The 15,007-nt window shown below is 62.0% G+C and overlaps 3 protein-coding genes across 3 annotated transcripts; all 3 read left to right on the plus strand.

The window, feature by feature from the left end:
* Positions 1-339: 339 nt before the first annotated feature.
* On the plus strand, positions 340-3,140 carry MADCAM1 (mucosal vascular addressin cell adhesion molecule 1). The gene is made up of 6 exons (XM_059831609.1): positions 340-394; positions 1,086-1,355; positions 1,481-1,795; positions 2,166-2,491; positions 2,543-2,843; positions 3,016-3,140. Exons 1-6 carry the CDS (start codon positions 340-342, stop codon positions 3,138-3,140), a joined length of 1,392 nt encoding a protein of 463 aa, XP_059687592.1.
* A 1,051-nt stretch (positions 3,141-4,191) lies between these two features.
* TPGS1 (tubulin polyglutamylase complex subunit 1) lies at positions 4,192-6,243 on the plus strand. Its single transcript, XM_059831890.1, has 2 exons — positions 4,192-4,541; positions 4,701-6,243. Exons 1-2 carry the CDS (start codon positions 4,192-4,194, stop codon positions 5,230-5,232), a joined length of 882 nt encoding a protein of 293 aa, XP_059687873.1. The 3' UTR covers positions 5,233-6,243.
* Positions 6,244-7,457: 1,214 nt separating this feature from the next.
* On the plus strand, positions 7,458-13,195 carry CDC34 (cell division cycle 34, ubiqiutin conjugating enzyme). The gene is made up of 5 exons (XM_059831804.1): positions 7,458-7,664; positions 10,838-10,924; positions 11,577-11,674; positions 12,063-12,197; positions 12,782-13,195. The coding sequence occupies exons 1-5, from the start codon at positions 7,488-7,490 to the stop codon at positions 12,990-12,992; spliced, it is 708 nt and encodes a 235-aa protein (XP_059687787.1). The 5' UTR covers positions 7,458-7,487; the 3' UTR covers positions 12,993-13,195.
* The last annotated feature ends 1,812 nt before the right edge of the window (positions 13,196-15,007 follow it).

The raw sequence follows: 15,007 nt of genomic DNA on the forward strand, positions 1-15,007 counted from the left end.
AGGGCCACCCGGTGGGGGTGATGGGGGCCCCTGCAGCCATGCAGGGACCCTTCGGATCAAGGGCTCGCCCACATTTGGGGCTGCTGGCACAGCCCTCAGATGAACTTGGAAGAAAACCAGAAAACCTCCCTCTGGAAATACCCCTTGGGCTGGAAAGTCGCAGAGGCCCCGGGGCTGGTGCTCGCGGGGGCGGTTCCTGCAGAGCTTAAGAAGGGCTGAGGACAGGGCTGGCGGCCAGAAGGAGACAGCCCCAAACGGCAGCGTTTGCTCTCTGGAAGGAGGGAAGGAAGGAAAACCTGCCCTTGCTGCTGCCCTGCACCGCCGCTGGATCTGCAGGTGATGGATCCAGCTTCTCTCCTCCTCCTCCTCCTCGGCTTGCTGTGGGGCTGCAGTGGTGAGTGCCATGGGCCCGTCCCGATCCCTTAACCCGCCGTGCTGCCCGGCCCTGCCCGCTGCTCTCTTCGCTTTGCCACGTGGCACCGCGGGCCAGCGCAGCCCCCGGGTCTCCCCGCTGTTGAGCCCTGATGGCCGCTGTGTCCCATGTGCGTCACAGCTACAGCACTCCTCATCCTGGCGCTACAGCCTGACGCTCAGAGCCACGGAGCACGCCGCCGTGCGAGCGACAGTGTGCACCTGGCCTGGGTTCGCTGTCCCGCTGTCAGAACAGCAGCAATGCTGGTGAAGGATGAGAACTGGGGGGGAAGGGGCGTTTTCCCCAAGAAATGGCTGGAAAATCTCAGTGGTGAACAGAGACGGATCAAGCAGCAATGCCTGTGGCGGGGCAGACTCGGGCTGGCAATCGCCACATGCATGTCAGCTCTGTGGCACTCCCGATGCCCAGTGGCGGCAAGTGGCTGCCCCCGGGACAGTGGCACTGCAGGGAAGCCTTGGCCACCCCTAACGAGCTGTCACTAACAAGCAGTGTCCCCCGCTCAGCAATGGGGAAGGAGCTTATACAGCGCCTGAGTGTGACCATCCACTTCTCAGCAAACAGGGGAACCAGGGCCCGTTTGCCTTGTAAACGATTGGGTTCTGGTGATTGTCCCCTTCCCTAAACCCTGTGGTTTTCTCCTTCCTCCACCCAGGGCGACCCACTGACAAGCCGATGGTGGTGGTGCCGCAGGAGGCGGTGGTGCAGTACGGGGACTCGATACAGCTGTATTGCTCCCTGGCCTGCGCGGGGGGCACAGTGCAGTGGAAGGGGCTGGACACCAACCTGGGGAACATCACCTCCTTCCCCACCCACAGCATCCTACACATCAGCAGCACCATGGTCACCACAGAGGGCACCAAGATCTGCCTGGGCACCTGCCACGGGCAGCACTACCAGGAGACTGTTGACCTGAAGGTCTACGGTAAGCATCCCCCAACGCATCCTTCACCACCTTCCTGGCAAAGTCCTGCATCCCCTGAGGCAGCCCACTGCCTCCTCCGCAGCGGTGCTAAAAATTACCGCTTGACGCTGCAATTCCTCTCTCAGCCCTCCCGGACGCGCTGCAGCTGGAGGTGGACTCCCACACCCTGGAGCCAGGGCAGCCCGCCAGCCTGCGCTGCTCAGCCCAGCGGGTGTACCCAGTCCAGGGGTTGTCGCTCACTTGGTACCAGGGCGACCAAGTGCTGGAGGAGGCAGACTTCGATGCCACGGAGACCGAAGAGGAACTGTTTGACATCATGTCCACGCTGTCAGTGGCTGGGAAGAAGGTGGAAGAAGGGGTGGAGTTCAGTTGCAAGGTGACGCTGAGCGTCGGGCAGGTGACCTTCACCCGGGTAGCATCTGTGACCGTGAGCGCTGGAGGTAAGTGCCGGGATGGGAGCTGGGGACCCAGGTTCGCACGCTGCCGCATCCTCTGGAGCTGACCCCCATTGCCCTGCACTGCTTGAAATAGCTTTGCTGGAACAGGAGCAACTCCCATTTCTGCATTGCTCTGCAAATCTCCCGTCCCCATCCCTGTCCCCGTCCCCACTGCCATGCCAGCGGTGACTGTTTGCTCCTGCTCACTGCCTCTCCCTGCCCAGGGCTGGCTGTGTTATGGGGTGGAGGAGGACGGGGCCGTCAGGTGGCGTGGGCAGAGGGGGCTGTCAATGTTATGGGGATAATGTGCCAGAGAGGCCCCGTCCCGGCTCCGAGCCGTGGCGAGGCTTCCTGTGACCTGCTGTGTTCGCAGCTGTGACGGAGCAACCAGTGGCCATGGCCACCTCCGTGAGGAGCCCCCAGACAGTGGCAGCTATGACAGGGAGCCCCCGCACAGCTGGGCCTGTGATCACCACAACGCTGCCCCCAGAGCCGAGTGTCCCCGCACATGATCCCACCACAGCCCTGACCACCACACCGTGGAAGCCCGATGCTGAGACCATCCTGGAGGCAGCTGCTGCCACCAAACCCCCCTCCACAGAACGCCCTGCTCCCCGGAACCTCGTTGCAGGCAGTCCCATGGCACGTCTGGCCACCACCATGCTCCCTGGTTCCAGCACTGCAAGCCCCTCAGTTGAGGTGCCGGGGACGGCTGCGGACAGCATCAGCTGGGGCTCTCCCCCAGCAGAGAAGGGCACAGTGCTGTCGGTGGGGACAGTGCCCGCCTGCAGCCTGCAGATCTGGTCGCTGCCTCCCAATGGGACGCGGGGCAGGGCCCTGCGCATCGAGTGCCACGCACCGTGTGCCGGGAACGCCACCGTCCGCTGGCTGCGGACCCCCGTGGCCCTCTCGCAGTACCGGGAGGAGGCAGCGGGCAGCAGCTCCACGCTGCAGCTGGACCGCGCCGAGCCCCAGCACCAGGGTCACTACCAGTGCATCCTGCTCGGCCACCACTCCCAGGTGGTCGGCCTGCAGCTGACAGTCTTGGACGGTGAGTGGTGGTCTGCAGCCCCTTCTCCTCTACCCCCCATCGCTTGGGCTTGGGCTGCAGCGAGTTGTGTTAGTGCCGTGTTCGGGGTTGGGGGTGTTATGCTCACCCCTGAGTATTTGCTGACGCGGGCAGAGTCTGCCTGCGATTACATGTCCTTCTTGTGTCTTTACAGATTCATTCCGCATGGGCCCTGCCATCGCCACGGGGACAACGGTCTCGCTGTTGGGACTGATCGTGACCGGCATCACGTCTCATCGCCTGTGGAAACGATTCAAATCTCAGTACGAGCTGCCCTAGGAGCGGGAGCTGCCTACAGATGCCCACAGCCCTCGGCACCGGTCCCCGCTGTCGCCCTTTCTGCTGCTGGCCTCGCCTGGCCCCTGGCATGACGAGCAGCTGACGGAGCCCGGCGGCCCTGCTCGCAGCGGGGACCGGGGGAGCTGGTGGGGCGCGGGATGCCGCTGCGAGACCGCAGAGAAGAGCAGCCCCCAGCCCGGGACGAGCGCTCCGGGCCCCAGAGACCTCCGAGCTGCTGCTGCTGTCGAAAGCTTCACCCGTGCCTGAGGCCGCTGCGGGGCTTGTGAGGGGAAAGGCTGCGCTGCGCTGGGGGCCTCCGGGCACCGGCAGCCGCTCGGTTCCCGGGCGCGGGAGAGCGGAGCCTGCGGCTGCCTGCGGGACGCCCGGAGCGGGGGCTGCGAGGGGGGCGAGCAGAGAGGCCCGCGGCGACCGCCGGGCCCGGCCGCTCCCGGGGCCGGGTCGCGCTGGGCCGGCGCTGAGCGCCGGTGGTGTCCGGCCCTCCGGGGCTGCCGGCACCCACGCAGATGGGCGGGAGAGCGACAGCCGACCGTCTGTCACGGCAGAGGTGCCAGAAGCAGCCCCGGAGGGGTGGGGGGTGCGCACCCCGCGGGCGCGGGCGGAGGAGAGCGGGGCCTCGGCGCGCGGGGCGCTCCAATAAAGGGTTGTTTCTGTTTGAACCCTGAGCAAGTGTCGCTTTAGCCGGGGCTGGGGCGGCCCTGTGGCCTCTCACCGGCACCGGGCCTGCGGGAGGCCCCGAGCGCGGCGCGGATCACCGGGCAGCGTCCGCAGCGCGCCCGGTTGCTAAGGACGGGGCACCTGCCCGGAGTAGCCATGACGGCCGGGGCGTCCCGCCGCGTTACAGCTGCCAGGGCGGCTCCTTTGCCCACACTCAAGATGGCGACGGGCGGCCTTGCCCAATGGCGGCGCACTCGCCTGCCTTCCCGCCCACCGATTGGGTGCCAGTGTGCAAGATGGCGGCGCGGGACCTTCCGGCCCCAGCGGAACGGCAGTTCAAGATGGCCGGAACCGGCCTTCGCCGCCCATAGCCAAGATGGCGGCGTACGAGAAGCGGCGGGCGGCCGCCGCCCCGGCCCCGGCCCCGGTCCCGGGCCCGGCGGCGGGCAGCGGCCTGGCGGAGCCGGCTCGCGCGGCGGCCGGCGGGCTGGGGAGCGAGGCGGAGTTTCTGCTGCGGGCCGGCGTCACCGCCATGGTGCGGGAGGCGCTGCTGAAGGTGCTGGAGGCGCGGCCCGAGGAGCCCGTCTCCTTCCTGGCCGACTACTTCGAGCGGCTGGTGCTGGGCAGCCCCGGCGCGGCGGGCGAGGCCGCCGCGGAGCTCCCGGGGCCGCCGCAGCGCCTGGCCCGGGCGCTGTGGTACGTGCGCCTGGCTCACCACTCCCACAGGTGCGGGCGGGCGGCGGCGGCGGGCGGGCGGCGGACTACAGCTCCCGGCGTGCCCCGCGGCCTCCCGAGGCCGGCGGGCGCCCGGGGCACGCCGGGAGCTGTAGTTCGGGGCGGGCCGGGGTGAGGCTGCGTTACTGTGTCTGTGCCGTGTCGTGACAGGACGGCCTTCGACAGCAACGCCGGCGCGGCCTACGAGGTGCTGGGCGCCGGCGGCCGGCGGCGGAAGGCGGGCGTGGACGGGCGGCTGTACAGCGAGCTGCTGCGGCGCATCTGCCAGCACGGGGGAGCACCAGCGGAGGCGGCGGCAGCGCTGCTGGGGCGGGTCCGCTGCCGCGACCACGAGGCCGTGCCTTTCGACGTGTTCCGCTATGGCGTCCTCACCTGCTTCGTGCTGCTGGAGTTTGCGGCCAAGGCGGACGCGCTTTTCAGCGTCCTGGATGGTGGCTCTGGTGCCGCCGACGGGAGGGTCTGCCAGGCCGTGCTGCGGGCGCTGGAGGATGCGCTGGGTGCTGGCCACTTCTCTCTCCCCAGCCGCTACCTGGAGGTGGGCTCCAAGCTGGCGCCGGATGGCCTGGCCCTGGCCATGGACCGGGCGCTGCAGGAGAGGAAGCTGAGCACCTCCATGAGCCGGGAGGAGTTCCTGAGGAAAGCCACCGCCTTGTTTGTTGCAAAAGTGAAGCCCGTTGAGTAACGCTCGGGTGGGAGCGATGCTGACTGCGTTCGCTTTGAACGCCTCAAGTGCTCCGCGCAGAGCCATTTACGCGAAGGGGGCTCCAGACCCCGGTGCTAAGCTGGACGGCGAGCACCGGGGGCTGGTCAGACACTGTCTGGAGAGCCCGGGTCTGCCCGACAAGAGATTCCCGATTTCTGTGCTCCCTTCCTTGTTCCAAGCGCGACAGGTGCCCAGTCACCTCCAGCACTGGATGTGTCCTTCTCTGCTGTGCCTTTCCCAGCCACGGCTCCTCTGAGCCAGCTGGTGTTAGTAAATCTTAACTGTGGACTTGCAAGGAGGCCTGTAAGCTGTAGGGCAGCGTTAGTCATTAAAAATGAGCCAGGATGAAGTAAATGTGGGGCTGGACCTCCAGATATCCTGCAGTTTTGTCTTAGCCCCGGCAATGTCATGTTTTGCAGCTTCAGTGGAGAACTTTGTTTCTGCTTTTGGGTTTGTTTCCACACCTACTTGTGAAGTGGGGTGATGCTTATCTGCCTGCTGCTGTGAGGATTCACAGATAAATAGGGGGCTGATCCAGACTGTGAGATAAAGTGTTATTTTATTAGGCAAAATGTTTGAAACGCACAGCAGATGAGAAATGGGAAGCAAACCTCACCAGAAGGGCTGCGAGCCAGAGCGGGTTCTGCCTCTGCCGGCAGCCGAGCTGTGAGGTGATGAGCTGTCCCTGCTGCCTCCTCGCTTGGTGTTTACCCAACCGCCTCTGGCCACTGTGGTCCAGACTGGAGATCAAAGCTCATACCTGAGCGATGACTTCTCAAGAGAAGCTGCGGAGTGCTACGGATTCAATAATGATTTGGGACCTGGAGCACCAGGTCAAGACGAGACAGATCCCGTTCCCCGAGGTCATAGTTTGCTTTTAAACAGAGATGAGTGTTGAACCATGTGTTATTTATTTGAACTTGTCTGTGTTAATTATTTATACTGTGCAATTATTGATTTACTGTAAGACATTAAAGCTTTTTATTATTTTTTAGTGGCCAGTTTCTTTACTGCCTGGCGGCACGTAGTGCCGGCATGAACCACAGCAGCGCTCAAGACAGAGGCAGTCTGTCTTCAGGGGTTGATGTCAGCAGCCTGTAGCAACCTGCCCGGCTGAAGGTATGGGAGTGCAAAGCACTTGTAGTTACTACCCAAAAAAAAGAGAAGCTGGGGGGATGCCCTTCATGCTCTGGGATGTTGTTTGTTTTGTTTTTGTTGAGCGGATGTTTTGATCCCTGCAGGCAGGAGGGGCACTACCTGGAGCCGGTCTGGGTGAGGCTGCAGGTGGCACCTCCTGAATAAGGCGCAGGTGACGGGATGTGACGTGAGGGGAGATGGGAATCAGCGATGCTGGAGAGATCTTCTGTGCTGGGGCTGTGCCAGGAGCAGCCTCTGCTTGAATTCCAGATGCTGCCTCGTAAAATACCATGAAGGATTACATAAGCGTAGTAATTCTGCTAAGTGCTTCCTCCTGGCTGACAGGGTATAATCGTCTGGTGAAGCGTAAACCACTTTACTCACGCTAAATGCTGACCTGAAGCAGCACGGCTGCATTGCAAGCACCAGGGCTGTCACCCGGGGTGGAATTCAGTGTTGCTCAGCGAGCTGAGGGTGTCCTGGCGCACCGTGGGCTGGCGAGCCTCCTGCGGGCAGCGGGACGGGGGGGCCCAGGGCCGGCAAGGCCTGCGGGGCTGCTCGGGCCTGAAGGGGAAGCGGCTGATCTCTGAGGCGACCCTCGCACGTGCGATAGGCCTGCTTGGTAGGGAAGCTGGCTGCGCTGGTGGAGGAGGCCAAAAGCATCGACACACACTGTTAAAGCGGGCCCGGAAGGGCGCGGCCGCCATCCCGGCCCTCGAAACGCCGCTCCGGGGCGGCGGCGCGGCCTGACGCAACAAACACCCGCCGCCGCGCAGAGGCTGCCGGGAAGGAGCCCCACCCACCCCGGGCCGGCGGTGCGCTGTGATAGGCGGACAGGGCCAGGGGGTGGAGCCCGCTCTCTGCCCCGCCCCCCGCGCCGGCCGCGCGTTCTGATAGGCCAGCGGCCCCCGTATAGGAGGAGCCTGCGCCAGCCCCGCCCCGCGCGGACGGACTACAGCTCCCGCCGTGCCCCGCGCGGCTGCGCTCGGAGCGGCCGCGGAGCAGCAGGATCTGTCGCCGCCGCCCCCCTGCCCGTAGCGGCTGTCGCGCCTACGCCAGTCCCCGGCTTCGCTCGCGGCCTACCCCGGCTCCTCGGTATGGCGCGGCCCCTCGTGCCCAGCTCGCAGAAGGCGCTGCTGCTGGAGCTCAAAGGGCTGCAGGAGGAGCCCGTGGAAGGGTTCCGGGTCAACCTGGTGGACGAGGGGGACCTCTACAACTGGGAGGTCGCCATCTTCGGCCCCCCGAACACCTACTATGAGGGCGGGTACTTCAAGGTGAGGGGCTGGGGGCAGCAGCAGGGCGTGCGGTGTCGGGAGAACCGAGGTCTCGAGGAAGCAAAACTCTGGTGGTGTGGGGGGGCTTGGTGTGTGGGTGGGGAGACCTGGGGGGCAGAGGTGTGTGGTGGGAGATGGGGCTGAGGAGGTGCGAAGGCAGAGTAGGTGGTGCTGGGGCACGCGCTGGGGGAGGATGCCTTGGGAAGGGATTTTGGAAGGGACAGGGACCGCAGGAGAGCAGGGAGACCCTGAGAGGGGGCTGTGGAGTGAGAGGTTGGGTTTGAGGTGGGTGCTCGGGGGGGCATGACAGGGGTGCTTCTGGGCTTGAGGGGGTGATGAGGGCCAGGGAGACCTGGGTCTGTAGCTGGACACCTTGGGGTCACTGAGGCTTCGGGAGCTGGGGTGTTCCTGGGGTGCCTGCAAGGAGGAGCCGGGGTTGAAGAAGAGTGCAGGTGGCTGCTGGCAAACTAGGCAAGGATTCCCTTCGTTGGAAGGGGGATTTGCCGCCTCCCCCCGGGCTCTGTCTCCGAGGACTTTTCCTCCTTCCTGCCCCCTCCCTCCCCCCAGTCTGTGGGTGCAGGAGAGTGAGCTTGGGGTCGCTGATGTTCCCTCTCCTGGAGGGGATTTGGGGCGTCGCCACCAAACCAGAGGGAAAAGACAAAGGACTCTCCTGTGCAGGCACAGACAGCTAGGGTCGAGCAAGCAGCAGCTCGAGCTGGGTGGGGAGCGGGTGTCGTGGTTTTGTTTGGGGTTTGAGGCAGGGGAGAAGGTGTGCGCAGCCTGGCTGTTCCTATCTGGAGGATGTGTATGTGCTCTTCCCAAGTGTTGTGCAACTTGGGTAGCTGTTTTCTTCCTCTTTCTCATCCTCCCTCCTCCCTTACGAGCTCTTCTGTCTGTGGCTGGCAGGGTGGGGATGCACCGGGGGTGAGTCAGCTCAAGGGTCACCTGTGCCCGAGAAGCTGGCTGGTTTGTTTTTCCTGTGGAGTGGTGGCAGGCAAGTCTGATGCTTCAGACTTGGGTTTTATTTCTTTGCTGAAATGGAGTCTTTTTCCGTAGCCTCTTTTGGCTCTAGACCCTTTGAACTCTCATCCTTTCAGCAGCTCATGCTCCTGTTTTGTGCCTGAGAGCTTCCAGACTCAGCAGTGTTGGGTGGCAGTAGATGAGACTTTCTGCATAAGAGGAGAGTGAAGGGGCCAAGTCCTCTTCCAGCTCGTGGTAACGTCGGCCTGTTTGTGTACGGCAAAGCAGGGTTGCTTTCCGAGCCCCCTTTGGGATCGCTTTGCCTCTGGCTGGTTTTGTTCCGATCCCCTCTGACACAACAAAGGGGATTATTCTGTGAAGTTCAGCTGTTTGGCCAGAGCCCAGCGCAGGGCCGCGTGTTGCTCTGTGTGTGTGTTCCCTGCCCTGGGCTGCCTGAAGCTCCACGCGCACACAGAACGTGTCCAGCCCCAGCTGCTGCCTCACTTTTCCTTCTTTCCACCCCTTGTCCTGAGCAACAGAGCAGTCAGACAAAGGGTCAGCCTGGGAGGCAAGGTGGTAACAGGCATAGGGACGGACACGATGCGGTCAGGGGCTCCTTGAACTCGCCGTAAGATCAACTTGTGCTGGGGCCAGATCCTGGCAGGGTGGGAGGGGGTCGGAGAGCAGAGGCATTCAAACCCAGGATGGAGTCAGGGTTGGTTGGGGCGGCAGGGAGGAGGACAGATGTCTGTCTCTCTGCCTTCTCCACTAATCTTTTAACGGCTGTTAGCTGACGACTGGGTTTGGCAGCATCACCTATTGTTAAGGCTGTAATTCCAGAAGCGTCCGAAGCCTCATTTGCAGTTACCCTCCTGAATAGGGCCCATGCCGGGCTCATGAGGCTCGTTCCATGGGTGAAGAGCGATCCCGGGTCGCTGTCCTCTGCTGCTGGGTGGAGCTGGGGTAGTTAGCACTGTCACTTCACAGATCCATTGTCTAAATTCTCACGTACATGAACTGAGGGAGCAAGAAATGTTCTGGGAGTTGTGTGTTTCAAATCTTCATTTTTTGTTTGTTTCTGGCTGTTGGCTTTTTTGGGAGCAAGGGCTGAATCTTGATCTGGAAGTTTGTTTCCAGACTCTGAAAACACCCGAAAGCTGAAAAAGTCACCACAGGTTGTGCAGCGACATGGGGAGAAGCTGCCACCATCCTCTTGGATGCCTGGTGCCAGTGGGCTGGGGGCAGCAGCTCTCCGGGGAGGACGAGGGTGATGTTGTATGTATGTGCCACCTCAGGCTTCGCCTTCTCACTCGGAGGCTGACAGCAGGCCTGTCTTTTTGGCCTCCCTTAATACCTTGGTTTTTGTGGCAATCACCCCCAGGAGAAGCCAATGGCAGGCCGGTCGTCTCTGCTGGAGCCGTGGACTGCGGCGTGATCTTCATGTGCTTTTATTTTTAGCACCTGAGCTACATGCTGCGGCCAGTTTTGACTTGGTCTCTTTTTTCAGTGGTGATGGGCTATTTTTAGAGATTCAGTGTGTTAATCGGAGCACCGAGCACCTGATGCTTCCTCCCCTGTGAGCTCTGAAGGGTAAACAGCCTTTCCTCCAGTGGCATGGCCATTGTGTGTCCCTGACAGCAGGACTGGGAATGGTCCCAGGCTCGCAGTCTGGCTCTGAGTGCTGCTTAGTTTGTTCAGGCATGCAGCTCGAGCTGGGGCCCCCAGCCCCGTCTGCCGCCTTACAGCCACGAGGCCCTCATCCCGCTGCTGTTTGCCATCCAGAAGCAGCCTGCCCTCGGTGTCGTCACCCTGTGCCGTGAGTGCTGGTGTGGGAGGGGGCAGTGAGCGTGGGAGGCCCATGCTGGACCAGCACCGCAAGCTTGCACTGTGCTCTGCCTGGGCCTGCTGCCTTCCCTCATGTCGGAGAGCGCCAGGTTAGCAGAGGTGGGCCACAGTGGAGAAGAGGTTACGGGGCAGGATGGTGGCGAAGGAGCTGCTGCAGCTCGCAGGCCCATCCGCTCGCCTTCCTCTGTGCAGTGGCAGGGCAGCCACACTGCCAGTGTCCTGCCTGCAGGCGTGGAGGCTCTGTCTCTGCAGGAGCACAGCTGGACTTGGCAGAGGTTCCTTTTTCCTGGTGGCGTCAGGAGATCTGTGGTTTCCTTCCCTTCCTTCTCACAAGCTGATGCTCACCTCTCCTTATTGTTTCCTTGCAGGCTCGTCTCCGGTTTCCCATCGACTACCCCTATTCTCCTCCTGCCTTTAGGTTCTTAACCAAAATGTGGCACCCCAATATCTATGAGGTAGGTCGCCTGGGACAGCGTGGGGCATCTTGGACAGGCAGGGGGGCACGTGTCTGTCTATTGCGATGGTACTGGATGAAAATGCCAGCCTTTGTCTGGCATTGGAAACTCAGGGCCTTGGGCATTTAGTGCCTGGCACTGGAAATGCAGCTAATGAGCTTATGACAGCCGGTCTCCTGTCCTGGAGCTGGTTCCAGGTCAGCCAGGCCTTTCCAGGCTTGAAGGCTCCCATGCTTGGCTTACACCAAGAGTGGATGCAGAGTGAGCAATGTGCGTGGCCCTGGGGCTGCGTGCTTGCCGTGGATTGCTGCCTGGGGGCGTGTGGGCTTGGGCTGTGTTAGGTGGGCACCAGAAGGGCTGTGCTGGGGGTGCAATGTGTTAGGGCATCGGACAGCTGATGGTTAGGCAGCCTCGTCTGTACTGTGCTGCCAATCGTGGGGTGCGTATCCAAGGCCTGAGGTTGCGAGCAGCATAGCGGGGACCAACACTTCTGCTGTCCCTTCCTAGGGACCGAAAGAACAGGCTGGGATTGCCTCACCTGGCTTAAGCCAAAGTGAAGAGCAAGCAGGCTACTGGAACAGAGGACCGAGCTGCTGCTGGAGGGTGCTTGGGGCAGCAGCTCCTAAGGATCCTGTTTCACTTGTGCTTTCAGACCGGTGATGTCTGCATCTCCATCCTCCACCCGCCAGTCGACGACCCACAGAGCGGGGAGCTGCCATCTGAGCGGTGGAACCCCACCCAGAACGTGCGGTAAGGGCTGTGCAGGGAGGGAGCTGCGGGCAGGAGACTCGTCCGAGGGCAGGGATGGGGAAGTGGGGAGATGGGAACTGCCTTCTGCTCCCAAAGCCTGCAGGAGATGCCTACAGGTTGTTGAAAGGCACTTGCACTGTGTGCTTTGCTGAAGAATAGCTGGAGTTTGCATGGGAGCGTGCGCGAGCCCGACAGCCCGTGCACTGCTGCCCCTGCCTGGCCTGCTTGACTTTGCTGAGATACACCCTTGCTGGTGGTCCAGCACCAGGGTCTCCTCCTGACCCACGGGACGCGGCAGCACTGTGACACTGAGGCTGCTGGCTTGCTGGGACGCGGGCAGTTGCTGACCTGCCTCTGCTCTTACCTGCTCATGTTTATTGATTGCCAGGACCATTCTCCTGAGTGTGATCTCACTGCTGAATGAACCCAACACATTTTCTCCAGCCAACGTGGACGCCTCCGTGATGTACCGCAAGTGGAAGGAGAGCAAAGGGAAGGACCGGGAGTACACAGACATCATCAGGTGTGTGCGCTGAGCTGAGCCCAGGCCCAACAGTGCAGTGGCACTGTCAAAGAACACTTGCTAAGCTGTGATCTTGTAGGACACAGAGGATCTTGAGGGCATATCCTTCCCTGTTGAGTCCCACCTGCAGGGTGGTAGGAGGAAAGGATTCTGGCCCTGAGTGTGGCTTTTGGGAGAAGCTCGGCTGGGTTACGTGCCCAGCTCTGCTCTCAGCCTAAGCCCTGGCCCTTTTCGACTCCAGAGCTGAGAATCTGGGTTCATAGCAGACACAGTGCCATCAAGGGCTTGCTGTCAGGGCTGTCTCATGGGACCGGCACATGAAGCTCCTGAGCTGCAGACTGGCCAGCCCTGGCGTGGCAAGGGGGTCCTCGGAGCAGGGGCACATCACAGTGCAGCCACGTTTGCTCCGCAGTGCTCTCCCTCCCCTGCCCTTTCACCAGTCTCGTGCAGGCAAGCGACTCGTGAGCTGGGGCGTGAGAGGGGAAGGGCTGTGTGGATGGGCGTCCCCCCAGGGTGAGGCGCACACAGCGACGTGGGTGTCCTGTGCAGAGCTCTGTCCTCACCCCCCACTTCTCGCCCTCCAGGAAGCAAGTCTTGGGCACGAAGGTGGACGCTGAGCGGGATGGTGTGAAGGTCCCCACCACGCTGGCAGAGTACTGTGTGAAAACCAAGACTCCAGCCCCAGATGAGGGCTCAGACCTCTTCTATGATGACTATTATGAGGATGATGAGATGGAGGAGGAAGCAGACAGCTGTTACGGTGATGAGGATGACTCTGGCAATGAGGAATCTTGATGGCCCTCAGGCATTGCAAAACTTATTATAAACTACTGAATTTTACCTCAACTAGGACAAACTGGTTTGAATTTAGCATCTGACAGCCCTGAAATTAACTCTCTACCTCGCAGGGAGACTGTTCTGCTGTTGCAAAGGAAATGCCACCACTGTCTTTGTAGAAAAAGCAAGAAACAAAAACAAACCCTATTTTATAAACTTGCTGCGTGGGGGGCGGGTGGGGAGGGGGAAGTCACGTTGGGGCGTTCACGAATCCACAGAAACCAGGGAGCTGGTGGCTCTGGCTGGATGAGGAGTGATGGCAAAACCTGATGTTGGCTGCCCATTGTCTGGGCACGTTCAGCTCCTCTTCAGCCCCGTGCGGGAGGAACGGTTCGGGGAGGCTATGGAGCTGCTGAGTGGTCGCTTTGGGTGGGAAGCGTGTGAGCGTTGTGTAGCTTTCTACAGCCTTTGAGGTGTCCGAGCAGGAGGGGCTGCAGGGTGAGCGCTGCTGCCCTCTGCCCCCAGTGGGGCCGTCCCTGTGAGGACCCTCCTGCTGCCCCTTCCCATGATGCCGGAGCTGTGTTTGCAAGAGGGCGGGTCAGGAAGGGCTGGGGCGTTGGGCAGGACGTGCTTGGCAGCTGTCTGGCACTGGTGGGGTGTGGGGATGGGCTGTTTGTAGTTTTTAACTAGCTGGGAGGGATGGGGTAATTCTGAGTCTTTCTGCTTTTGTTTTTTTGAAAACTATTTAATAAAGTACTTCAAGGTAATGGCTGTGTGGCATGTGGGTGAGGCTCTGCCCGGGTCTGTGCCCAGGCTGTGGGGGTTTCTGTGTCAGCTGTGGACAGGCTCCTGCCCTGCAGCCCTGGTAGGGAGGGGTGGGTGGGCTAGCTGCTCTCCCAGGGCCGTGGGTGGGGGCTGCACGGCAGCCTTTGGGACTTGCAGCAACCGACTTTACTCTTTCCCCAACCTTGCAGAGCGGGCAGGAGTGCCTGGGCAAGGTTGCCTTTGGTCTACAGAGCACCTCCGCCCTTCTTGGGGAGGGGAGGGCGCAGCGTTTGCTGTCTCTGCCCCGGAGCCATGGCCAACACTCGGTCTCTGCCTCGGCAGAAGGGTGGGCTCTGCTGAGCCCACAAAACCCTCTGGTGTTGCGCTGGGAGGGTGTTTTTCCCTCTTGCTCCTCCCAAGGTGCTGAGCTCTTCCGAGACCAGCCGTGCAGCACAGGCACCTCTGTGGGCAGCAGACCTGCCTGGGCAGCACCCAGCTGCACAGAGCAGTGGCCGGCAGGTGCCCGGGGCCTTCGCAGCTGCTCTCATCCGGGTACAGCTGGGTGCACCCTGAGCCCACAGGCCAGGACTGGCCGGGATGTGTGAGCTCCCAAGGCTGCAGTGAGCTCCCAGCTGCCCCACTCCAGCTGTGCGGGCAAAGGGCATCGCTGGTGCCTTGTGCGTCTGGGCTGGGGAGGTCAGCTCTGCCACCACCTTCTCGGGGCCATGGCAGGGACGTGCCCCTGGCAAACCGCCGGCCTGGGGCTCCTGCCCCTGCTCCCACCCCCCTGGGCAAAGCTCCTCAGAGGGGTAATGAGCAAAACTTCCCCTTGCCTGGAGCTGTGCGAACAGGATCAAGGTTTGAGTGACACCTGCGACTGCACGTGGCAAATGCATGTGCTTTGCTGCCTTAGGAAGTGAGGCTAAAAGGTGAACAGGATTATTGTCACTTTACTCAGGCCTGGCAAATGGCTTCCAAGGTCACCTGGCCGGCACAGAGCAGCAGCGGCTCTGGCTGCAGGTTCAAAGCCAGCCCCCATCTCCTTTTCCTGGGGGAACGTTCCATGCACCCCCTGCAGCTTCCCGCACCCTGGCTGGTCCCCGGCCATGGGTTTGTCCCCTGAATAGCTGTGCCCATGTACCCTCTGCCTTGGCTGGCTCCTTGCAGCCAGTTACCTCCCCGCTGCACTCGGCATGCTGCTGCGGGCGATGGGGCGGCGTTCCCCGTGGCACTGTGAGCTGTCACTAGCCTGGGGTGTCCTGGAGCGC

The sequence above is a fragment of the Gavia stellata genome, chromosome 32 (genome assembly GCF_030936135.1).
Source record: "Gavia stellata isolate bGavSte3 chromosome 32, bGavSte3.hap2, whole genome shotgun sequence".
Taxonomy (NCBI): Eukaryota; Metazoa; Chordata; class Aves; order Gaviiformes; family Gaviidae; genus Gavia; species Gavia stellata.